The 25,241-nt window shown below is 25.3% G+C and overlaps 7 protein-coding genes across 7 annotated transcripts; 2 read left to right on the forward strand and 5 right to left on the reverse strand.

Moving 5' to 3' along the window:
- Nucleotides 1–469: 469 nt before the first annotated feature.
- LOC112600071 (nucleolar GTP-binding protein 1) lies at nt 470–3,691 on the reverse strand. Its single transcript, XM_025347219.1, has 12 exons — nt 3,520–3,691; nt 3,269–3,439; nt 3,092–3,195; nt 2,942–3,025; nt 2,722–2,875; nt 2,373–2,657; nt 2,012–2,167; nt 1,820–1,952; nt 1,550–1,755; nt 1,166–1,444; nt 934–1,095; nt 470–829 (listed from the first exon to the last, which is right to left on the reverse strand). The coding sequence occupies exons 1-12, from the start codon at nt 3,565–3,567 to the stop codon at nt 674–676; spliced, it is 1,938 nt and encodes a 645-aa protein (XP_025203004.1). The 5' UTR covers nt 3,568–3,691; the 3' UTR covers nt 470–673.
- Nucleotides 3,692–4,522: 831 nt separating this feature from the next.
- Nucleotides 4,523–5,397, forward strand: LOC112600069 (probable small nuclear ribonucleoprotein G). The gene is made up of 4 exons (XM_025347217.1): nt 4,523–4,759; nt 4,973–4,995; nt 5,076–5,200; nt 5,272–5,397. The coding sequence occupies exons 1-4, from the start codon at nt 4,728–4,730 to the stop codon at nt 5,329–5,331; spliced, it is 240 nt and encodes a 79-aa protein (XP_025203002.1). The 5' UTR covers nt 4,523–4,727; the 3' UTR covers nt 5,332–5,397.
- A 33-nt stretch (nt 5,398–5,430) lies between these two features.
- LOC112600070 lies at nt 5,431–8,484 on the reverse strand. The gene is made up of 2 exons (XM_025347218.1): nt 8,011–8,484; nt 5,431–6,888 (listed from the first exon to the last, which is right to left on the reverse strand). The coding sequence occupies exons 1-2, from the start codon at nt 8,441–8,443 to the stop codon at nt 5,636–5,638; spliced, it is 1,686 nt and encodes a 561-aa protein (XP_025203003.1). The 5' UTR covers nt 8,444–8,484; the 3' UTR covers nt 5,431–5,635.
- A 570-nt stretch (nt 8,485–9,054) lies between these two features.
- Nucleotides 9,055–11,348, forward strand: LOC112600076 (nucleolar GTP-binding protein 2). Its single transcript, XM_025347224.1, has 2 exons — nt 9,055–9,236; nt 9,547–11,348. Exon 2 carries the CDS (start codon nt 9,553–9,555, stop codon nt 11,308–11,310), a length of 1,758 nt encoding a protein of 585 aa, XP_025203009.1. The 5' UTR covers nt 9,055–9,236; nt 9,547–9,552; the 3' UTR covers nt 11,311–11,348.
- A 1,113-nt stretch (nt 11,349–12,461) lies between these two features.
- On the reverse strand, nt 12,462–14,376 carry LOC112600115 (histone-lysine N-methyltransferase SETMAR-like). The gene is made up of 2 exons (XM_025347280.1): nt 14,291–14,376; nt 12,462–13,322 (listed from the first exon to the last, which is right to left on the reverse strand). Exon 2 carries the CDS (start codon nt 13,282–13,284, stop codon nt 12,520–12,522), a length of 765 nt encoding a protein of 254 aa, XP_025203065.1. The 5' UTR covers nt 13,285–13,322; nt 14,291–14,376; the 3' UTR covers nt 12,462–12,519.
- LOC112600114 (traB domain-containing protein) lies at nt 13,819–19,008 on the reverse strand. Its single transcript, XM_025347279.1, has 7 exons — nt 18,566–19,008; nt 18,382–18,493; nt 15,927–16,063; nt 15,713–15,852; nt 15,455–15,645; nt 15,271–15,370; nt 13,819–14,503 (listed from the first exon to the last, which is right to left on the reverse strand). Exons 1-7 carry the CDS (start codon nt 18,683–18,685, stop codon nt 14,329–14,331), a joined length of 975 nt encoding a protein of 324 aa, XP_025203064.1. The 5' UTR covers nt 18,686–19,008; the 3' UTR covers nt 13,819–14,328.
- A 735-nt stretch (nt 19,009–19,743) lies between these two features.
- On the reverse strand, nt 19,744–25,079 carry LOC112600068 (ruvB-like helicase 1). The gene is made up of 8 exons (XM_025347216.1): nt 24,752–25,079; nt 24,398–24,526; nt 24,104–24,278; nt 22,701–22,903; nt 22,229–22,397; nt 21,970–22,168; nt 21,713–21,907; nt 19,744–19,930 (listed from the first exon to the last, which is right to left on the reverse strand). The coding sequence occupies exons 1-8, from the start codon at nt 24,890–24,892 to the stop codon at nt 19,771–19,773; spliced, it is 1,371 nt and encodes a 456-aa protein (XP_025203001.1). The 5' UTR covers nt 24,893–25,079; the 3' UTR covers nt 19,744–19,770.
- Between the last annotated feature and the right edge of the window lie 162 nt (nt 25,080–25,241).

Raw genomic sequence — 25,241 nt, forward strand, 5'->3', positions numbered from 1 at the left:
GCAAAAGGTATCTCCAATACTTTTTATCTCAAAAAAAGTTAATAAATCCAATTAAAAATTTGATCATTTTTGTTTAAAAATTAAACATCACAAAAATATGTCAGAATCATATCATGTTAATATAATATTGAAATAAATAAATTTGTTTTTTTTTTTTAATTTTGATATTCACTAATACTTAAGAAGATATCACATACATTTTAATTAAGAAAGAAAATCCTGTTTTTGGCAATTTTGAGTATAATCAAATATATTTTTTTTTTCCAATCATTAATGTTTAAATTAATATTAATTAAATTATAGACAATTTTATGTGTAGTAAAAATAATCAAATCATATCATAATAATAATAATTTGGTTTTGTAACTATTGGTTTGTACATACATTAAATGAGTTAAGCAATAATTAATATGTACATTAAATCAATGATTATTGATTATGTATTATATGATAAAAATATCAATGAAAATGTAGTCAAATACAATATCCATGTTTATTAGTCAATATACATAATATTAACATACAAATCAATACTATATCGTATTCATTGTCATAAATTGGAAAACAGGTTATACATTCAACTTGTTTTTTTTTTTAATTTATTCAAAATACTTTTAGTTTTAGAAAGAAATAAAAATTATTTAAAAAAAAAAAAAAGTATAACGTAAATGAATCAACGTCTTTCTGTTTTACCAATGCCTCTTTTACCAGCATACAAGTGTTTTGGTCGTTTAGTTCCAATGAATCTATCAGCTTCACCCTTGAGACCTTGTTTTTTAACTTTCTTCGCAATTGCTTTATGCGCCACTTTTTTAAGTTTCAATTGCATCTGAAAAAATTTATTGCAAATAATATGAGTATGCATATACATTCATATGTATTGAAAGTAATTTATATGAAGACATATAGTAAGAAAATAGAAATAATACATACCGAAGAGTCACGAACACCAGATTGATCTCTTGGTAATCTACTCTGACTTCTTGATGTAGATACTGAACGTTGCATAGATCCCAAACGTGGTTTTTTGGCATTTGTTCTTGACTGAGATCTTGTTAATGAACGAGCACGGCCACGAGTTTTTGTAAAATGAGCCTAAAAATACAAATAATGTATTTGATTTAGAGTAGGTACATTTAAGATTAAAATAATTAAAATTTATTACTTCATCAGTGCCTTCCATGTCAACACCAAGATCTTCCATGCGGTTTCTGAAGTCTGTAGCACTGCGACCACGGGCTCGAGCTGGGGCAGTTCTAGGTGTTGTAGGCTTACTAGATTGTCGAGATATTCTACTTTCATTGCGGTTAATAATCTTTCGATCCCTAATCTTTTGAGCCAGTTCTTTAATTTCTCGCAAAGTTTCATCAATTTCAATTTTAGGTACAGCATAATATCCAGCTTCTTCTCGAAGTGCTTCTTCTTTTTCAAGTTCTTCAACTTTCTAAATTTTAATCATAAAAAAGTTCAAAGTTTAATCAACTATTTATAATTGTATTTATTTACAAGTAAATTTAATAAGTTGATAATTTTATTAAAAATATTTTACCTGCAATAACTCTGCATGAATGAAATCTGCAATGTTTCTTCCATTCCAAAATTCTGGTATTACGTCATATTTAATATCATCAGGTAGATCATAATTCTTCTTAAGATCCAAAACATAATCATCTCCAAGTTCATCTTCCAAATTTTTCTCGAGTTTCTTCTTAAATTCTTGAAGCTCAGCCAATCTTTGTTTTTGTAATACCATTTCTATTGAAAACAAATATATTATTGAAAAATTAAAAATTAATTTAATAAAATAAATTAAATATACCGGGTATACAAGGTGGTCGCACTTTTTCATCACGAGTTTTAGGTAGTGCTACATGTAAACGGTTCAAAATTGAATCAACTTTCTTAGCTTGGATTTTGTTTTCAATGCGATAAGCTAAGAGAGTATCACATGCCTAATGGTAAAACCAAAATTATAAACATGGAATATTAAGAAAATAAATATCAAAATTACCTGTTGTTTAACTTCCATAACACCTTCATCGGTTACAGCAGACATTGACAAAAGTGGGACATTATTTTTTTCAAAAATACTTAATGCTTCACGATTAGCCTCACTTAACTGATCCATAGGTGTAACATCAACTTTGTTACACACGACCAATAATGGCTATAATAAAATTTATTTAAGATATATAATACAAAATTTTACATATTTAATAAATATAAATACAATTAAATTAGCAGAAAACATTTTATCAACATAGCTTATTGCATTTATTTGATATATATTTTTAATTTTTAATGAAAAATAAAAAACAAAACTAAGATTTTGAATTACTAATAAAATTGAGAAAAATATTTGTATGACTTACCTTGTTAGTAAATAATGGTTTTATAGACTCGTAAAGCTTAACTTGTTCTGCAATTGAGTGACCACATTGTTCAGAAACATCTATGAAATAAAGAATAGCAGCTCTTAAATGAGCCAAAGCAGTAACAGCCTGCATTTCAATAACATTTCTTTCTTCTAAAGGATGATCCAATACTCCTGGAGTATCTACAACTTGCCAACGTAAATATTTGTAATCTGTGTGTCCAACGTACAAACTTTTAGTTGTAAATGCGTATGAATGGACTTCTACATCAGCTCTTGTTATCTTTAAAAAAATATAGGATATAAAAATTTATAAATGACTCAAAAAAGAACTTAAAATTGTTTACCTTATTTAAAAAACTGGATTTTCCAACATTAGGAAATCCACATAATATTAATGTTCTAGTGTATGGATCAATTGATGGCAAACGTGATAAATGCTGACGAACTTGTTCTAAATAAACTAAATTGGGAGCTTGTCTTTTCATAATTGTAGCCATCCTTTAAAATGTTAAAAATAAATTAATACTGTTAATTTGATTTTATAAGTACATTAGAATAATTTACCGTCCAAGAGCTGCTTTCTTCAGCATTTTACAGCGATATAATGAATCTCCAAACTTCATGAGACGAACATAATCTTTACCAACACTACAAACAAAATTTTACTTTATGTTTTATGCTAACACAATTATAATTATAAAATAAGAAAATTACTTGTCAATAAGATGTCTTGCTTGATTAAGTTGTCCAAGAGCAAGCTTGTAATGGTCTTTATCGTAAAGTATATTCATTAAATCAGCATAAAATGGATGAATATTCTGTAAAAATTTCCAAATAAAAAAAATTATATAATAAAATATGTTATTAACTAAAATTTAAAATAATACATACATCTAATTTGGGAAATTCTTGAATGATCATTGACAAGCGTTCATTAAAATTCTGTTGAGTATATCGAACTTTACGTGTATAAAAAGATCTTATTCTGGATATTTTGTAATGTTTGTGCACAACAGTTGGAGTCTTACGTTGAGTTTTTGATAACATAATGTTAACAAAGTCCTGAAAAAAAAAACCAATAAAAGGATTAAATAAGTTAACTTCAACTATGTATGACTATATAATACAAAATATTTTGTTACCTTTGCGGTAGGTACAACCGTGATCTTTTTGAAGTTGTACAAAGGCATATTGTCTGATTGATTAATTTAAATTATATTAAATAAAATACTAATGAAAGTTAGTAAATGAATAAATTTAAAAGGTACCTAACGTTTAATACCTTCTGCGTTTTAATTTTTCGTAAAAAGGAAAGAAAATATTATCATAACATTCATAACCTTACTTGACAATTTGATATAGCACACGTTTTTTTATTACGGTTTAGCCAACGCTTACATATTTATTATCTTTTATCAATTAAAAAAAAAAAATTATTTAATAATGTATATAAAATAATATTTAAAAAAACTTAATTAAATTAAAATATGATCCTGATTTATATCATTGTATGTACAAAATATATTTTTATAATTTAATTATTTCAATATAAGATTTTTTAGTCTTAAATTCTATTACCTACTATTGATAATTTCGTTACTAATTTCATACTTATTTGTCTACTATGTTTGTATTAAAAAAAATAATTGTCTCAATGTTTAACATTTAAAAACTTATTTAATAATCACTGACCGTGATTGAGGCTAGGACGAAATATATTAGTAGGTAAGACCTAGAATACTGACATGTATTTAATCATGAATGCCATGAACCCCACTAATTTTTAAGTATAATATGCGTTTTACAGTACAAATATCTAGAATACTTTAAATTGAAAGTAACATTTAAATGTTTCACTAAATTTATTTCATGTCATTGAGTCATGACAAAATAAATTTAAATAACATTGTTATGTTTTTAATACATTGTATGTGTTTCTAGCTTTTGAAATCTAAAATACACATAATAAATTGTTAAAAACACAATATTTAAAAATTATCTTATCAATTAAAAACAATAATATCGTGATATTATTGTTTATTCCATGATTGGGATAAAGCATTACTCTTTATCACTTTTTGGTCTATACCGACTGAACGCAAATGGTACAATTGTGCGTGAGAATATTATGACCAATCGCAAGCAAGACTTTAAAGTACTGTAAACACTATACAGTATTGAGTATTAACACTGTAAACTATAAACGCTTTTTCACGTTAAACACCGGTGACTGAACGAATTAGTCAAATAGGCACTTTTTAGTTTTTTAATTTTTTACCGTCGACTGTTGTCGATTACTTACTAGTCATTTATTGTTTAATTTCTTTAAAAATTATCACAAACTTTTATCATGAGTAAAGCACATCCTCCAGAGTTGAAAAGGTAATTCGCTTAAGTCATTGTCTTGTTTAAATATTGTTCATGACTTGTTCTGTCTAATTCACCTTTTAATCTTCACCAATTATTATTTACTATAATTGTATTTTAAGTCATTAATTGATTCACTTTTTACATGATTAATAAACTTTTTTTATACTTGTAAAAAAAAATTAAAAACATTACTACTGAATATTTAAACATTTTTATTTTTTTCAGATATTTGGACAAGAAATTGCAATGTAAGAATGCTCTATTATTACCAGAATTATATTAAACTCTTTTTTTTTTTAATAATAAGTTTAATTAATTTTTTTTACAGTAAAATTAAATGCCAATAGACAGGTAGCAGGTGTGCTACGTGGTTTTGATCCATTTATGAATCTTGTGTTAGATGAAACTGTAGAAAAAATCAAGGATGGTGTTGTAAATAGTATTGGGATGGTGGTATGTTATTTTTGTTAATTATAAAAATTAAATAAATATAACATTTATTTAAATTAACTTATCATTTACAGGTTATAAGAGGAGATAGTGTTTTAACTATAGAAGCATTGGACCGGATTGATCAACATTAAACAATAAGCACATTTTTTTTCTGTTAATAAATATGAAGTATGTTTTACAAATATTCTTATGTAATAAATTGATTTAAATATAAAAGTTCATTAGCTTGTACATATTATACGAGTATATATATATATATATATAAAAAAAAAACCTTTTTTCTTTTACATTTAATATATTCAAGTGACATTATTATGGATTTGCACATTAAAATTTTACAAAGTATAAAATAACACCAAATTTATTGTATTTACATAATGAAAGTCTTATTGACGCTATAGTTAAACAATTGTTTATAAACAATTTTAATACAGTTTAAAAGACATAATAAACTTCAATATTTTTTTCTGGTAAAATTGTTTGCATTTCATTTTTTTTCTTTGTAGTATTTTCTAATATATCTGTGCTTAAATTACATGTCATATTAGTTATTTGTTTCTCTACATTTTCTAATAAATCACTATTATTGCATTCATCAATTATTTCTAATGTGTCCATCATTAATTTTTTTAATCTTAGTCTCACACTTTTAAGGTTTTCTGCTTTCATGTTTTGTTTATAAATTTCATTGTTTTCTGATTGATTTTTTTTAAGAGGTAGTGATTTAGAAGATTCTATGCAATTTTGTGTATACTTAGTATGATCTTGATTCCCATATAAAGATCTTTCTATGTGATTTTCATACTGACAGTTCTGTGAATTTGCTTGAAAGAGTACAGTTAAATGAACGTGTTCACAAATAATTTTTTTTGAGATATAATCTGAGCAATTACAAGAGTATGCATGGTAACAAATATTACAATAGCTACAATAAGATTTACAATCATCACTAGAACATAATAGTACATCATTTTTAGTGACATCATGAATATCTTGGTTATAATTATTTGAAGAATGTGTTGTAACTAAATTATTTTCCATAGAAATTCTCCAAGCATCTTTACGAATTAGGCTTACAAGAGATAATGGGAGTTGTGAAGCAATAAAATGTTTTTTGTTAGCCACAGTTGTATTTGGTATACAATCCGGAAGGTAAGGTGAAATTGTTTTTTGGTCATGTTCATAATTTTTTTTCTTTTTTGATGGCTGTACTTTAGGCAATATAATATTAACATTATATTTTTTAGAAATGTTTAGTATATCTCTTCTTTTTATTAAATGTTTTCGTTCAGTTTGTTTAGATGATCCATCTTCTTTATATGATGTCAATATATCTTCAATGTTAACCCCTTGTAATAATTTGGAAGCTATTTCTTGTTTATCACTTTTAGGAATTCGTAAATGTACAAGTTCGGCTTCATGTCCATAATGTGTATGGTAAATAATAGCTTGAACAGTGTCATCAATTTTATTTACAGTTAATGTTATTGAAGATGTACAATTATTATTAATTTTAAGAATTCCTTGAGATTTTAACTTTCGCCTACGACTTTGTAATGTACTATTGTAACTACCTGAACGGTTGCAATACCAATACTCCACTCTACGTCCACTACGTGTTAAATTTTTACGATGATAAAAGCAACTGCGAGTTTCTGTTTCATACTTAACTTTCCAATTTAAAAAATCTGAAAATAACATAATATTAAATTAGTTATAGTTATAACTTCAAATTAAAAAGTAATTTAATTCACAACAATATATTATTATTTTTTTCTCTAATTTGATTTTAAAACAAAATATATATGAATGGGAAAAAAAATAGTTATTTATAAATATATACAGTATAAATCAGTTATAATGATTTTTTGTTGTTGTGATGAGTAGCTTGTTTTATGCAATTTCAATTATAATGACTAATGAGCATTGGTTGTAACCAGTTAGAAGCAGAAAATGAAATAGACAATTTTGTTTAACTTAGAATTAAAATTAATACTGTATTTACTTGAATGTAAATATTATTTATTATTATTAAAGATACACACATATTAATTCATACTTGATTTAATATGACATAAATTTGTACATAAAATTAAATAACATAACTTAAAATTTTCCTACACTTGAATTTAATTTTTGTTCAAACTTTGGTTCATGAAGTACTTAATGTCAATCGAATTTCCTCATAAAAACTCTTTCCTATCATCGTCAGTTTCTTCATAATAAAAGTTTTTGAGTTATTAATGCAGGGTGATCTTTAGGCTCAGCTTTGTTAATAGTACTGTTCAATAATGGCCAAAAACTAACGACCTACTAGTAGTAACTGGAAGTTTGTTTATATATACTTTGTTTTATTTTAAATGATATAACACTTATAACCAGTATCTCATTTTTAACTAAACTCAATGTAAACATATATTTTAATTTAATACACTATTAAATGAACTTATGTCAAAACCTAGCATTTTGCATATTGTAAGCAGTGTTTTTTCTAATTGATGTTCGTTAAAGTAAATTTTTACTGTATTAATATTAATATTATACAATTTAATTGACATGCTAATATAAAAATTTTGTTCAAAAGGTTTAATTTTAAAAATGTATTACTAAGTAAATTGGAAACCATAAAAGGTTAATGATATAAATTAGATATATTAAGTTATATTAGAAGAATCATTAATTAAAATTGTATTCTGCTAATATTACATCTATAATTTTCAATAGAAAAATGTTAAATTTTTAAGCTATTTAAATTAATATAATTAAATTTTCAAGTAAAATATAAAACTGAAGTATTCCATATAATTTACCAGCATAACTGTTAAACTTTTTTTCCTCAACTTCAAATTGTATTTGGTGTTTTTCATTTAAATGTTGTCGAAAATCTCTTATGTACTTGAACGTCAATAAGCATCCAGGTTCGTTACATTTAGTTTTCCCAGTTACAATTTGTTGTTCAGGACGTAGCTTACACTTTTTTATATGTCTGTAATAACCACCTTTAGACAGAAATCGCTTTTCACATCCACATTTGAATCGTTCTGTTAACTGAATCTTATTAACATTTAGATTATCATTTATAGAATAGATTTCACATTTTGAAATTGCCAATTGTAACAAATCTTTTTTTGTAGGGTTTTGGGCATATTTACATAGGCTAACATGTTTCCGTACTTGACGTTTTTGGCTATAAGATTGATTACATACGCAAAAATAATGTGTAGCAAATTTGTTTTTTGACATTTTAAATGTAAATACTATAATTTTTATGGTATATTATAGAAGCAAACTTCAATTTTACAATAATAAATTTTGGTTTGTAATTTATCACTTTCATGTTAATTATAAAAAATATCAACTATCAAGTATCAACAAATGAATTTTGTTCAAACAATTATTAATTTTTACTTTAGGATTTGGATTATTTGGAATTTGGATTATCATGTTATCAATAACTAAACATCCAATTACAATAGTAGAAAAAATAAAAATGGTAACTCAATGAATCATTCTTATAATTTTATCTATTCTGTGCATAGATAATAAAAGCAATATTCGTGCCATTTATAGACATAGACATAACCTATGTTGCCATATTAAAACAAATTAATCGGTCTTAAATGATTTAATTCATTTAATTCGTAATTTGTAATTCATAAAAAGAATTAAAGTTAAAACATGGAAAGGCAACACTGCAGTAAAATAATTTTATTGGTACTAAGCATGAACTAAGATATACATATATATCTTAGTTCATGGTACTAAGGTAAGATAAGAGATAAATGATAATTTATCACAAAACAATTATAATATTTACCATGATTACAGGTCTTGCCTCGTGCTCATGAGTTGTTAATGGTGAAGTTATTTTTTTTTTAAATACTTTATTATTTTTATAGTTACTTATTTAATGGCTCTACCTGATTCTATGTTTATTGTTTAATTATTAGTTAATAGTTATCACTTATCAACATTAATTAAAACTTAACTAGTAACTAATAAGAGGATTACAAGAATATAAAGAAATCTATAAAAAGTAAGTTATAGTTTGAAAAATTACTAACACATTTAAATATTATAAATAAATAATTTACTTTACTAGATTTAGTAAATATTACGCATAAATTTGACCAGTCAAAAAATATTACATTAAAATATTCTTGTTTTAAATTTCTATTAATCTGTTCTATTAATCTTGTATATACTTATATAACCATCACATCCAAATTAATGTTTAGTAAGTCAATGCATTTTTAAATCTCATGCGTAATATTTTATTGAATATACTTTTTATAAAATGTATTTATGAATTCTAATTTAATATATATATTTTTTTTTTTATAAAGTTAAAAATGCCTAAAACAAGCTCCGCTTCTAAGGCGCCTAGAACTCAAGGGTTCAATAGGTCAGCCCATAGTATGAATCCTGAACGTAAAACAGAAAATCTTAAAGGTGTGGCAAAGGTGAGAACAAAAGCCACTATTCGAAGATTGCAAATGTATAGAAACTTCAAAGCTAAACGTGATAGGAAAGGTAAAATCATTCATGCAGCACCATTTCAAGGTTGGTTACCATGTGGTGCTCAGGCTCGTGTAGAACCTAATCGTAAATGGTTTGATAATACTAGAGTTATAGGGCAAAATGCTTTACAAAAATTTCAAGAAGAATTAGGTAAAGCAGTTAAAAACCCCTATGATATTATTATGAAACCTACTGGATTGCCAATTACTCTTTTAAATGAAAAGAAAAAACATGAACGCGTACATATTCTTGAAACTGAAAGTTTTGAAAGTGTATTTGGTTCCAAAAAAACCCGAAAGCGTCCTAATCTATATGTAAGGGATGAACAACAATTATCAGAAACTGTAAATTCTATCAATGAATCATATTCAGATGACAAAGATTTAGATTTGGAAAGAGAAGATACAGGAGAAAGAACTGCTCCTCGCGATTGGATAATGGCTGCTGGTCAAAGTAGACGAATTTGGAATGAATTGTATAAAGTAATTGACTCATCAGATGTCGTTGTAATGGTTTTGGATGTGAGGGATCCTACTGGAACACGTTGTCCTCATATTGAAAATTTTTTAAAAAAAGAAAAACCTCATAAACATTTAATATTTGTATTAAACAAAGTTGATCTTGTACCTGTGTGGGTTACTCAAAGATGGGTTGCTATTCTTAGTTCTGAATATCCAACTGTAGCATTTCATGCTTCGCTAACTCATCCTTTTGGAAAAGGTGCCGTGATTAATTTAATGCGACAGTTTACAAAATTACATTCTGAACGTAAACAAATTAGTGTTGGTTTCATTGGATATCCTAATGTTGGTAAGAGTTCAGTTATCAATGCCTTACGATCTAAAAAGGTTTGTAAAGTAGCTCCTATTGCTGGTGAAACTAAAGTATGGCAATATATAACATTGATGAAAAGGATTTTTCTCATCGATTGTCCAGGAGTAGTATATGATGCCGCTAATACAGAAACGGATACAGAAAAAGTATTAAAGGGTGTTGTAAGAGTTGAACTTGTGCCAGATCCTGAGCAATATATACCATCTTTAATGGAGCGAGTAAAAACTGAACATTTGTCTAAAACTTATGGAATAGAAAGTTGGGAAGATCATGAAGATTTTTTGTCACAGTTAGGTATAAAAACTGGAAAATTGTTAAAAGGTGGTGATGCGGACTTAGCCTTATGTGCTAGAATGGTATTAAATGATTGGCAAAGAGGAAAAATTCCTTATTATAAACCTCCGCCTGGATTTGAAGAACCTTTATCAGCTAATGATCAAGAACCAATAACTAAAAGAGCTGACTTGAACGTTGCTGTAGAAAATGATTCTGATGATGAAACAGTAGATACTCCTTTACCTGCCGAAGAAGATGAAAATGCTACTTCAACTGATAGTGATGAAGAAGAAGAAAGAAAGAAAGAAAAACAAGAAAAACTGCAAGAAGCACATGAGGCTTATATGAGTAGTCTAACTAGCAAACAAAAAAGAAGCTTAATGTTACGAAATAAAAGGAAAAAGGTTGGGAGTGATTTTTATGATGTTACAAATGTTAAAAATCGTAATAGAGATCGTAAAGTACCAAAAAACAAATAAAATTAATTTGTTTAAAATATATATTTTTCATATTAAAATGTGCTGTGTTTTTTATTTTAATTTAATAAGTACTTCTATATTTTATTATAAACATTTTTGTGCAAAGGGTATTTCTATTGAAATAAATTTGTGAAGAAATAACTGATAGTTATTGATATTATGTTTGATATTTTATTTATAAGTGATTAAATAGGATCAAAAATTGCTGGAAAGACATTATCATTTATTTATTAAGTCTTATTTTATAAGAAATATAAATACAGCAGAAACATTCAAAAGACCAAAGAAAATAGGTCATAATAACTGGTTGTTATTATAACCAAAATTACAAAAAAAAAAAAAAAAATATTATTTTAGAATTAAATTTACAACATTGTGTTAAAAAAATCTTTTAATTTAGATTGAACTATGTTTGTATAAAGATCACGCTTACTCAAAACAGTTAACCATATGACGATTACCATACACTCGTATACAATCGATAAAATTAAATTAAAAACTGATGACAAAACACAACAATGAAAGTATTGGTGTTATTGGATGTAATAGTACCTTCGGCAAAATAAAATTTTTATAGATAAAAGATTTTTCTAAAATAACCAAAAATAACATTCGTATAATTATACAGATGCTATTATACAAATTAGTATATACAATAATACAATATAAAAATGTTACTAGAACTTCAATCTAAGATCATTACACCCAATATGTCACTATAGCTAGTGTCATTATAAACGGTTTCTATTGTAGTCAATAAAATTTAAATATTAATTTACAGACATTCAGTAATTAGTACATAATGAACTTTTTATTTCGATTGTATGAACATTTTCGATTTGGTCACTTATATACCCCGTAAGTATTCCTCACAAATCAAAAATAAATAGAAATAATAATTCAAAACCAAACAATTATTCACTAGGTATACTTGGATTAAAAAGGAAAACATTTATTTTTAATTATAAAATAATATATTATTTACATAATAAAATCAACACTAAAATTCAATAAAATAAGATAATCCATCTTACTTCCTAAAAAATTATCTAATGAATAGTTGACTTGCTTAAAACTTAAAATATCTGACATAAATTTTATTTTATTTTTTTACCAAAAATGTTTAAACAACAATTAAAATTATTTACTCTTACATTTAATTATTATTAAAGGATATATAATATGTACACTAACTAAATACATATATTATTAAAATAACCCTGTTTTACGAGGTAAAAATCTATTACAACTAAATGATTCACATAAGCATTTAACATCGGACAAAGTATTTTGAGGGAGAGATCCTTCACCTCCATAATGATATGTTATTTCTTCATTACATTGAATATCTTTTATTGCAAAAATTGCTAGCCTTGGAATTAACGAATCAACCCGCACTGGCACAATCATACAATTAGGTTCACAGCTATGATTAATATATCGACCAATATTTCCAATAACTGTGGAATCAATTACGGTTGTGGTTACATGACCAAAAAAATGTTCATTTATCACAAATATATAATTTTCATTATCTGAATTTGAACGTCTCTGTGCTTCCGTTAAATCAATTATTTCACCGGCATATTCACAAACAAATTGTCCTTTTTCAATAACAATATCGGTAAATAATCCATAGCCTTTGTTACAGTGAGAAATGCGTAAACCAATTCTTGGTCCAAGTTGAACAATTCGATTTTGACATGAAGTACACTTGCATAAATCATTACATTCATAAATAGACCTATTAATTGAGATTAGCTTACCAAAATTATCATAATTATTATAGCCAGCTATACCTAAGCATTCACAGCTAGGTGTTTGACACAAATTATTAGTACAGTTACACATTTGATTGGGACAGCTATTTAAATCATTCATATTACAGCCAGGTCCTGGAATGTTTGTTGAAGAATATATAAGTGAATTATCAATATGATCGTAATAATCTTCACTTTGATTATTACTATACATTATTAAGTATATTTATTTGTATTTGCTATTATTTATAACTGAAAAAAAAAAAAGAATATGCCATAAATAAAAAATAAATAGAAAGAAAATAATTAGTTTGTATACTTCAAATTACAAAAAAGAAAACACTTAAATTGCACAATGTTCAACAGTATAGTACAATTTTATTTCATATCCTAAGTCAGGTTAGGTTGTAACTACTAATTTTTGTACATTTTAGTCAGACCAAATCTTTAGATAAATCAATTTTCACTGTCAGTTTTAATAATTTCTGTCAATCAGTCATGACCAAAATATTACTTTACTATGTTAATCTTAGCAAAATACAAGCTAAATAGTTGTTAGAATAATAAAGTGGCTTATGTTAGCCACACTCATTGCTACTGCTAAGCATAGAAACCTGCTGCTGCAGCACTACCTTTAAGTTTATTTAAGATTAAGACAGTATAGTTTTAATTTCAAAATAAAAATTCACAAAAAAAAAAAAAATGCATTCTATTTATGATTCTTAAATTTGTAAAAGAGTTTAAGTATTAATGTTTGTTTTTACTTTGAAAATGTTTTTCACACTATTAGTTTTAATCTAATGATCAGATTTATTCTGAAGTATTCATAATGGTTTAGTTGAGTAGTTACATCTAAATTGATACTGAATAGCGACTTAATATTCACTTCATTTCAACTAGTGGCGCTGAATCTATACATGAATTGAAGCGATCGATTCATATAATAAAGAGAGTAGGTGGTTTAATTTGTATGTGTGTTTTTGTTTTTACATTAAATATTACTTATACTAAATAATTAAATAAATAACTTAAGTTATTAATTATTAGAGGTAGACAATATTCTCAGTGAGAGTAAGTGTACAAATATTTTTATTTTGCTTCACTTAAATTTATATCATTCAGCGCCACTAATTTCAACATTACACACAACTAGGAGCATTCAAATTTAGTTAACATAGAAGATAAGATAAAAAATATTCAAAATTGATATCTATACATACCATAAAATATATATAATGGAATAATGATTGTTGATAGTTTAATGTAATTTTATAAATTTCCCTTGAACATATGTAGAAGTAACTGCATCATAAGCCATCCTTGATAATGATTTCACACCTGGGATCTTTGAAACACCCCACAAAAGTAAACCATAAGCAGAAACCTTTATGACAACTTTGATAATTTTGCTACTTCTTGATTGAGGTGGAACTCTAAACAAAAATATATCAACAATTTAGATTAAAATATTTTTCTTAAATTAATTGTATGCAATATAAGACTATATGCTTTTATTTAATTTTAAACTTTAATAATAGTAAGTATAATTTGTTGATACTTATTTGTAATTGCCCCACTACTAAACGGTATAAAATTTAACATTCCACCATCAGATAGTCATCTATCGAACTATTATATTTCTTATAAAGCATAATAAAACATTTAAATAATGATTAATAATAATTATAGTAAATTATTAACAATTAATAATAGTATAGTTAACAACAACTAATATTTCATAGTAATGTTAAAAAAAATGAGACGCTTTTCTAAAGATCCTTAAATATAATTTATAAATTAATAACATTTTATTTGTTCAAATAATAATTTTTGCTGTAAATATTGAATACCAGTTTTTAACATTGAAGGAAATTACTCATTAAATTTTATTTTTAATAATATTTTTAAGTAAGTTAATACTTCTTATAAAAAGATATAAATTTTAAATTAAAATTACACACAATATAGTGAACATAATATATTAATATAATAAACAGAATAAAATACTTTAGTAATTATCCTTAAATAGATAATATATTAGAATAACCTATGTGTAAGAATATCTTAGAAATGCAGATATTGATTTAGATTATTAAAATTTTAGATGGTGGTGGAGCGATAACAAACAAGTGACATTTTGTCCATGCTGTATGTACAGAAATTAATCAAAGATACTTAATAAAACCAACTAATAACTTACATAATTAGTTCTGAAATTTGTTCATCAGTTATTTTTTCCCAATATTTTTTAATACCGGCAACATGACCTAATCCGACTACGCCAACAACAACTTGAGGTTCTATTTAAATTATAATTGTTATTGTTATTATTCAAAGATTTACAAATAAACATATAATCATTTTAAATTTAGTATATTACTAACTTGAATTACATATATTTTGCCTATTTCCAGTTTTATCAATTACAAATCCAGCACAATTTTGTAAACTATAAGTTAAAAATTTATCTCTTTCGTCAACTATTACTCTCTCCAACTCTGGATAGTCAGCAGCCATTTCATGCATTAATGTTTCTAGTAAGTCTTTGTTTTTGAATTTTTCTACATCTTCTTTTCTAATTATATTAAAATATTTTAATATACAAAAATTATATTTATTAATAAGTAAGAATAAATACTTACGTAATTTTAAAATCTGCAGTAAATAACAAGTGTCCCAATAGTTTAATGCTTTTTGGCCAGCTCAACATTGAAATTACTCTTTTTATAGTTATATCAACTGGTCTATCACCTAGATAAATGTGGCTGTCATATTTTTTGGCCTAAATTTTAATAAAAAATATATTTAGTTACATACATGTAAATCATATTAAGAAAAATTGTGATTAATTAATACTTCAACAACAGCTCTACGAAATTCACCACCGGGTATCATGCCAAGATCACGAGATATATTTGCTGATATATTTATCATCAGTTGATAAAATATACCTTGAGTGAAGCCTAATTTTTTTATTGATCCTTTCAAATCCTCTATAAAAATCAAATTATAAATTTAAATTAGTTATGTTATTTCAAGTTGCAATTAAGTGTTATAATCATGTTTTGATCTCAAGAGGTGGATATGTGTGATGTACTAATATAAACATAGGGAATGATAACTGTTATAGGTATTATATATTTAATTGTTATTAATAGGGCCTGGAACTTGATGCATTTGCATTTTTTTCTTTAATTCTAATGTGATGCTAATATCCATAGAAATTTGATTTATGGATTATAGAATCTAATGGTATAATTTTTATTTTGCATTTTTATGAAATTTTATGCTTTACACTTTACAGTCATTTAATAGTATTTTTTCTGCACTTTATTCATTTTAGTACTTTTTTTTTTTTACATAGATTTGCATTTTTTTTCGTTGATACTTTATTATAACATATTCAGTTTCGATTAGCTTGTCAATTATCGATGTTCATTATCTTTATCGTTAAAAATGTATTATTTACACAGATGTTCTGGAAAAATTCAATTATAGCACTATTTCAGATTTCATTATTTCTTAACTTTTTGATAGAGCACTTCATATTATTTGGCTAAATGAAATAAAACACAACAACGTATTGTTTTTTTTTTTTTTTTATGTGACATGCATTACACATGGTGAAAGCAGGCAAATGTATTAAAAGTATTTTATTTTAAAATGTTACATGTAACATGTGTAGCACATGCACTACATAGAGTAATGGAGGAAATAAGAACATATTTCCCAAAAGTTGATCAACTCATTTCAATTGGGGAAAAAATATTTTTAAAGACTCCTTCAAGAGTAAATATTTTCAAATAAATTGTGCCTACTATACCATTACCATACCACAACTAGTACTAACTAGATGGGGAACATGGCTACTAAATATGTACTAACATTTTTTTTACCTATAAAAATAACTTAATTGGAGTATATAATATATAGTTTAATTAAATAAATTTATAATTTAAATAAAAACAATATTAATTAATTTTTTCAGTAAAATATACATTTTTAGATCATCAAGTCTCGGGTCTCAGTTATTAGAAACAGATATTTATAACTTGTGACTTAAACAATATAATCATTAACTAAACATTGATTATGTTCAATTAAGTAAACTAGACGACAAATATGGACCCCTTCCCAATTAAAATGATAATCAAATAACAAATTTTAGTAGGCATTAATATAGATATTAAAAATTAATAATCATTACTATTTGTATGTGCAAGTACAAAATATTTCACTGAAATTTTTAATAATGAAATAGAATCCTACATGTATTTTTACCAGATTTCATAGTATTAAAATGTATTTTAATTTAAATGTTTCTGCTATTAGACTTTGCTATTAACTTAGCTGTTACAAGAGGATCACACACTGCTGGATAAAAACTGTAGTAAATTCTCTTTTTAAATAAAGTATAAATAAACAGATAAGTGATGATTCTAAACATTGAATTTTTCAATTATATTTAATATTAATGAAATGATTAATGATTTTGCACCAATCAAGAAAAGAAAAATTAAATTAATCATATATTGTTATGTATTTTACATTAAATAAAAGGCTCTTAATTATTTTAATTTATTGCTTAAATATTTATGCTAAAATATTATTAAAATTAAATGTCTAAGAAATATAAAAGAATCTCTATACTCAACAAATTAAATGCCTGAGGTCACAAAATAAGGTCTCTCTAGTCTTAAAAAATATTCAAATTATTATTAATAAGATTATTTGTAAAATTTTTAAATATGTTTATTAATTTTTGCATTTTATGTGAACTATATATTGTTTTATTTTAAATTATTTTTATTTTTGCCATGGTATTACTCATGTGCAATACTTAAATTATTTAAGTGGTTTGATTAAAAATACCTACTCTATGATCTAATCAGGGCAGAATTAATTTTATTTACTAAATATTAATAAAATATTAAAATACAATCAAATAAAATAAATTTATAATTAATATTAATTATAAATATATTCAATGATATAGGCTGTTTCATTATATACATAGTCTTCACTAGTATTTGTTTGTTGTGTATATTGATATATCATTGAATTCAAATGTAACACACAATAAAAGTGATCAACCCTACACTTGATGAACAGCAAAGCAGTGCCAACTTGTCTACTCTACCTTTTTATATTTATATGTATTTTACTTAAAGAGGCCAAAGTTCTTCTTAAGTAGGTAAAATGTATATCTTATATTACAAAATAAGGCGATCAATAGTTCATCACAGGATATTGTTTACTTGACTTTAGTTATGCAAAATTCCATTAAAAAATCAATCGATAATATAAATACCTAATGAAATTCCTTTAACATTGGCAATAGTCGATTCATCAATTGTTAATATGCTATTCCTGTTATAGCACAATTCTATTACAACAACATCTGGTTTGACCGCATTTATTACCTATTATTCATAAGAAAAAACACAAAAATATAAGTAAATATTACGTATTTTGTATTTTATATCATAACATACTTGAGCAACATCTTCTTGGCTTTCTTCGCTAAAATGAGCAGTACCAACAAGATAAACTACAGAACCATTTGATGACTTTAGTACTGTAACAGTGTCTGGAAAAGTAACTTGATCTACCATTTCAAACGTTTTAAGTAACTCAAATAAAAATTAAATTTAAGTAATTGAAATGAAATTTCAAAAAAATAAATATTTTAATACTTAACAACAGTTGAAATTATTCTTCTAGTACAAATAAGAAGGTAATCTACTATAGTTAGTGACCAGTATATTAGAGAAATCTTCTCATAATAAGTTTACTGTTTGGAATTATGTTATTAGTTCAGCCTACCAAGTTACTACAATATTAGTACTACAGCAGTTAGTACTAATGTTTAATCTACTTTAGTACTTACAAGACACAAGTGAAAAGTGAAGAGATTGTTTTTATTTTAAAATATTACATTTTTAAATATTCATATCTTATCAGATATCACACGACACGTAATTATTGTTTACCAAAGAACTTCTAAATAATTAAGTTGTTTCTAGTTGTGGCGGGAATTATGAATACTGAAAATTCCATTCTGTCAATAATGGTAAGCGTTTGAATTTATCAACTATTTAAATAACATAACTACATAACTTTTAATTTATAACATTGATACAGATGGCAGCAATTAATATCTAATGTTGTTTTATATATTAGATCAGTTTTATGAAGCTTAATAAACAAATGACTTATATTTGATAATCACGGAACACTGATTGGCCACAATTTAAGATTGTCCATTTTAAATAGTAGAAATAGATGACATGCTCAATACACGGACCACAATATAAAAGATAGGTAGTGATTATTACGACACATAGTATTGATGTTGCAACGTGTACATTAGTACATTACTGATGTGAATGTTGAATAACAATAAAATAATAGAATACAATTGAGTTTTGTTATTAAACATAACAGATTCATTCCAGTTTGGTTGTAGATTACTGCGTACTGTGGAATAGGAAATATAGAAATAGTGGGCATAAAATGTTTCAAGTCCATATCATTTTTCTTAAATAAAATTTTAAAACATTATTATAGAAAGTATAACCATATAATATGTGCAATTTATGTATATATATATTTGATTATTACTTATAAAAAACAGAAAATTGGTATATTTTAATAAAAAATTTTAAGTAAATATTAGTATATAAATTTAAGTTACAAATTATTTCATAAATTTATCAGCACATTTTTTTAGTATTTTACATGATTCTTTAGCATGCATGAATAATGATGTAGTTTCTTCTATATCTTTTTTTAATATTGAACCATGACCATTCATCTTGGCATTTTGGGATGATGGAGTCAATAATTGAATAGCATACCTGATAAAATTTAAAAACCAATTTAATTTATATTAATAAATAAATATCACACATATAAAAACAAAAACATTTCATGTTTTTTAATTACTTAAAGACATTTTTAAGTTTTTAGAACATTAAAATGAATAATACATTTTTATACTAATTGAAATATGCTTTATATACATCAAAGATTTTTGAGAGACCTTACTCCTTAATACCCTATTGTTATATAACCATAGTTGAGAAGACAATTTTTTTGGTTCATACAAGGTAAAATCATATTTATACTTTACATATGATTATTTCATTAAATATAAAATCTGGTCAGTTAAACGTTATAATTCAATAAGACGTTACTCAGGACACATGTAACACCTCAGTCTCAGAGGGAGATTTCAAATTGAATTGTAAGTCAGAAACTATATAAGAGGGGACATACCTTATGATTTTACTACCTATTTTACACCAATTCTCTGTAATTTAGGAGAGCTCTAGAATAAAATAAATATGGTACCTGATTTTAATAGTAGACTACATTTTGAATTATTTATCAACTAAAAAAATGTTCTTTATAAGTAGAAAAAATATTATACATGATGAAATGAGAAAAATCTTATACTTTCTCATGTTTTTTTTTTCATAGGAACACATAGAGCATAAGATATAGACAGTACAAAAATATAATTTTATCTGTAACTATATGGTCTTAATACTCTTAAATTCTATGATCTGTATATTACAGTCCTAAAATTTAAGGCTGTTTGTTTGTACTATAAACCTTGATACATTCATTGTGAACATCAAATGGAATCCATTAACATTAATTTGCATGTTCTGAATGTGGAATAACACAAATTGATGTCATCCAATTTGTTATTAAATGCATCAATATATACAGTCAATTCTCGATAATTTGAAGTAAATGTTCGTTCTCTTGGAAATCTCGAGGTAATTTGAATAAAAATCAATCATTTAAGTATACAGTATACACAGTAATTCAAAATTTAATTTTGAGAAAATTGGCCACTAAAACGTGATAATTCGAAGTTTTATCTGTTCAACGTTTGGAAATTCAAAGTATATTTATCAAATGTTATTTTTATAATCTTTTAGTTTATGATTTATTATACAATCATGTAGAAATTAAGCTTATTGTTTTTGATAACTATAGAATTATTATCATAAGCATTTCATTTCTTAACTTATAATAATAATAATTTAATTTACATTTTAAAAACAATAAATAACTGTAATACCATCTAATTTTTTTGTAATATTTAATAATTATGTAAGTACAATAATAAAAAAAAACAAATTTTTTTTTGTTCTTTCTATATTTTAAATTACTCAGCAATTTGAACTCTTGATAACTCAAAATTTTTCAAGTCAAATCAACTTCGAATTATCGAGATTTGACTGTATATTAAACTATTAGTATTTTGTAATTGTCTACTACAAGTACTATTTCATATGTATATGTGTGCAAGTCATATATTGACATTTTAATTTTTTGTTTGTAACCACCTGGGTAATTTAGTAACACACGATAAATCTTAAATCCTAACCTAACCATAACCATTAAGATAAATGGTATCTAGCAGTAACTTTCCTAACATAAAAACCCCATTTTTTTTAAACATTAAAAACAAATATACTCAAATGACCAATAACTAACGTTATAAAGCTTATTATATGAATACATGTACAAATATATCTCGATAAAATGCAAATGGAGGATAAGGGTCAATTCTAATGTGAGACAAGTCTAGATTGTGCATACAAACACAGAAATAAAATTACCGTAGAGTAGTAGAAGTTCCAACTTCGGCAAGATAATGTAATGCATCAGGTTCAATCGAGTGGCCTTCAGTTTGAGCTCTAAGTTTAAGTATACTTTCCATTTCTTCCCGATTATATGGAAGAGTTCTAATTATTAATAATCTATCAAGTAAATCCATAGGAATTCCATGAGGAGCAACAATATCATCTGTTCCCCTGTAAAAAGTATAGATGATAAAAATAAATGGTAATGATTAATGAGTAAGTAAATATCAAACCTGACAGTACAGTGACCTCTATTGGTAGCAAAAATAACAATAGGAGCAATAGTACTTTCTAGTGCTTTATGCAAGTATGTGAATGTTTCCAAATCAAGCATGTGAACTTCATCTATAAATAAAACTCCTGGGACCAATTCAGCAATACCCTGATCAATATATTTATTGACCACTTTATTAATTTCCTTTCTTAGTTTATCTAAAATAAAAAAAAAGGTTATACATATGTATATAATTTATACTTTTAATATAACTTTACCAGTAATTTCTGTCTTTTTAGACTTCATTAATTGACCCATCATTGAAAGTATATCTTGGCCACCTTTTGGTTGAGCATTAGCAACATCTAAGTCATGTAATGTCACATCTTGAATAACTTCCTTTTTTTTATGAACTTCACCTTTTGGTAAAGGTACATATTCTTCTGCCTAAATAAAAACATGAAGTAAAAACTATCGTTTATAAATCATGGACATTTATATATTGATAACAGTTAAGAAGAGAAGTTATTTCATAATTAGTTTTTTTTTTTTTTTTAAGTGTAAATAACTAAGTATTGTCATTAAAAAGAAATTTATACTACAATACATTTAAAAAACTTAGATTTTATAATTAGAAATTTTAAACATTTTTAGGTCTTTAAGTTGACTAAAAAATTGAGTTTTATATTAAACAAATCATACTACTTTAAACTTAACTTTTTAACTTCTTAATATTATTTTATAAAATACCTCTAAATCATATTCTGTAGCGTAACTATCACTTCTTCCTTGACGTTTAACTGCTCCACTATTAGCTTCAATATAAATAACATCACCAGTTTCGACCTTTTCTTTTTGTAAGGATTCATAAATTGTAGGATCTAGTTTTAATTGTTTTGTACCTTTGGCTGTCTTTAATCCAACAATAACATGTGATACGGTCTTAGAATAACCTGTTGGTAAAATTATTCAAGTCACACTTTTAATATTGTATGCACAAAAACTATCTTAGATAATTTAAAGATTTAAATTTGCGACAACAGTTAAGTATATAAAATTACAAATATAAATGAAATAATATAAAACAACTAATAAACCAAGAAGCTGACGATATATGAAAAAGCATTGTTCTACACTAGTTATAATAATTAAGTTCATTTGTAAATGTAACCATGTACATAAAAATTGAAAATAATAAATTAAAGTTGTATTTAACTTAAACACTTTAACAGAGATGATAAATAGATAAATTAAACAATTTTAACAAATAATAAATAAATTATAAATTGCATAAGTTTAATATTATCATAACCAAAAATTGAAGGTCTTTTATAATTCTCTTAATTATTTTATGGATTGGTCCATCTTAGGAATATTTTAGCCTCCTCCCTAGATGCAATCAAATTTTTGTTTTTAAACTAAATTCTTAATAAAGTATTTTAAAATTTTTTTTGTTAGTAACATGAGGCATGTTTAATTTGTGTTTTGTAACACTATATGACTAACTGAGGGCATTTAAGGGTAGCAAAATGGTCATAGATTTCAGTTTTTGATTAACAATAAAGATTTATAATAATATTTACTGTATTTATTATAATATTATTATATGTTATAATAAAGAACCACAAGTAAATGTCAAATTATTGAATTTTTGCGGTATAATCATATTGTTATATTAATAATAATTTAATAATTTACTTTTAACTACAGGTATTTATATATATAACTATATACAATTGTAAGAGGTTTTTACGACCGCACTAACCGAGAAAATTACTGAATCGATTTGGCTGAATTTTTTTACTGTTATACCTGAGTCTGTTGAAGGTTTTAGTACCACTATTGATAATAAAAAAGTAAAATAAATGAAGAAAAATAGGAACTTTTACACATATCCAATATTATTATTAAAATTATTGTTTTTTTAACCATGGTTACCATTAAAACACGTATAAGTTATTATAATTATACGGAATGAAATCTCAAAATTATCTAATTTAATTTAAAGATATTATCTGTTTATTTATACCATGCATTTATTCACACTATTTAATGGTAAGATTTAATTAACTCAAAAGTTAATAATAATTTATCATTTTTCCCATTTAAGCCTGGCTGTAAATGATGAATTTGAATAAGATGTTTAATTTTACCTCCTGCAGTAGAATCAGTTTCAACTGGTGTCATTTCAGTTACTTCTCCTTCATATACTTCTTTTGTTTCTTTAATACGAAGACCAATAGCACGACGGAAGTTTTCCATCAATACTTCTGTCTTTTTAATCTCAGAACTATATACTTCAGATCCCACCATTGGACAAAATGGAACCTAATAATTGAATAATTAATATTTTTAAAATAAGAAGTCACAATATTTTAGTTGATAAAATTTATATCTTCAATACATATAATGTATTTATTTATTTAATAAAGATAATCAACACTTACTTTATTTCCAAGTTCATGAGCAATTGCAAGAGCAATAGCAGTCTTGCCTGTACCTGGAGGTCCAGCAACTAAAACAGCACGGCCAGACATTTTCCTTGTCCTTATCATATCCACAACAATACCTGCAGCCTAAAGATTGAAATATTATTAGTCAGTTGATACTAATCTAAAGCTTAAATTCAAAATGTAGTTGCATTAATTTAATAATAGGAATATTAAGTAATCAATATTATTAATGATCATAACTAAATGGTTGACATACACAAGATTAAAAAAAAAATTAAAATCTCTAAGCCAGGTCTACATTCAACAACAAACGCATTATTGACTTAAAACAAACCACAATATTTATACCTGTCTAGCATCTTCTTGTCCTACTAATCCAGAAGCCATTTGAATAGCTTCGCCGCAATCATCAAGCCCCAATCCTTTTACATGGCTGTGGCTTGATATACGTTGGGTTTTTACAGTACTTTTTACTTCTTCGATTTTCATGGTGAAAAATTTTAAAACTCAATATATCAAAATGTTTAAAAAGTTTGAATAACTAACAGTTGTTATATCATAATACAAATAGAAACTAAAAAGTAGTAAGGTCAAAGAAAATAATATAGTTTTGTAATACACTTTTAGTTTGTAATATTCACCTCGTGCAGTCGTGCAGTCATACTATCGAAAAAGCGCGTATCGTTAAGTTTATCAGTAATACCATGGGAACCGGCATTTTTCATGGTGTACAAAACTACAGCATCATTGTCCAGTTTTATTTCTACTCCACGGCCCTCATATGTTTTCTTTTCATTATTCCTGATATTTTATTCCAAGATCTAGTATCTTTATACAT

The sequence above is a fragment of the Melanaphis sacchari genome, unplaced genomic scaffold, assembly GCF_002803265.2.
Source record: "Melanaphis sacchari strain LSU unplaced genomic scaffold, SCAv2.0 Contig60_pilon_pilon, whole genome shotgun sequence".
NCBI classification, from domain to species: Eukaryota; Metazoa; Arthropoda; class Insecta; order Hemiptera; family Aphididae; genus Melanaphis; species Melanaphis sacchari.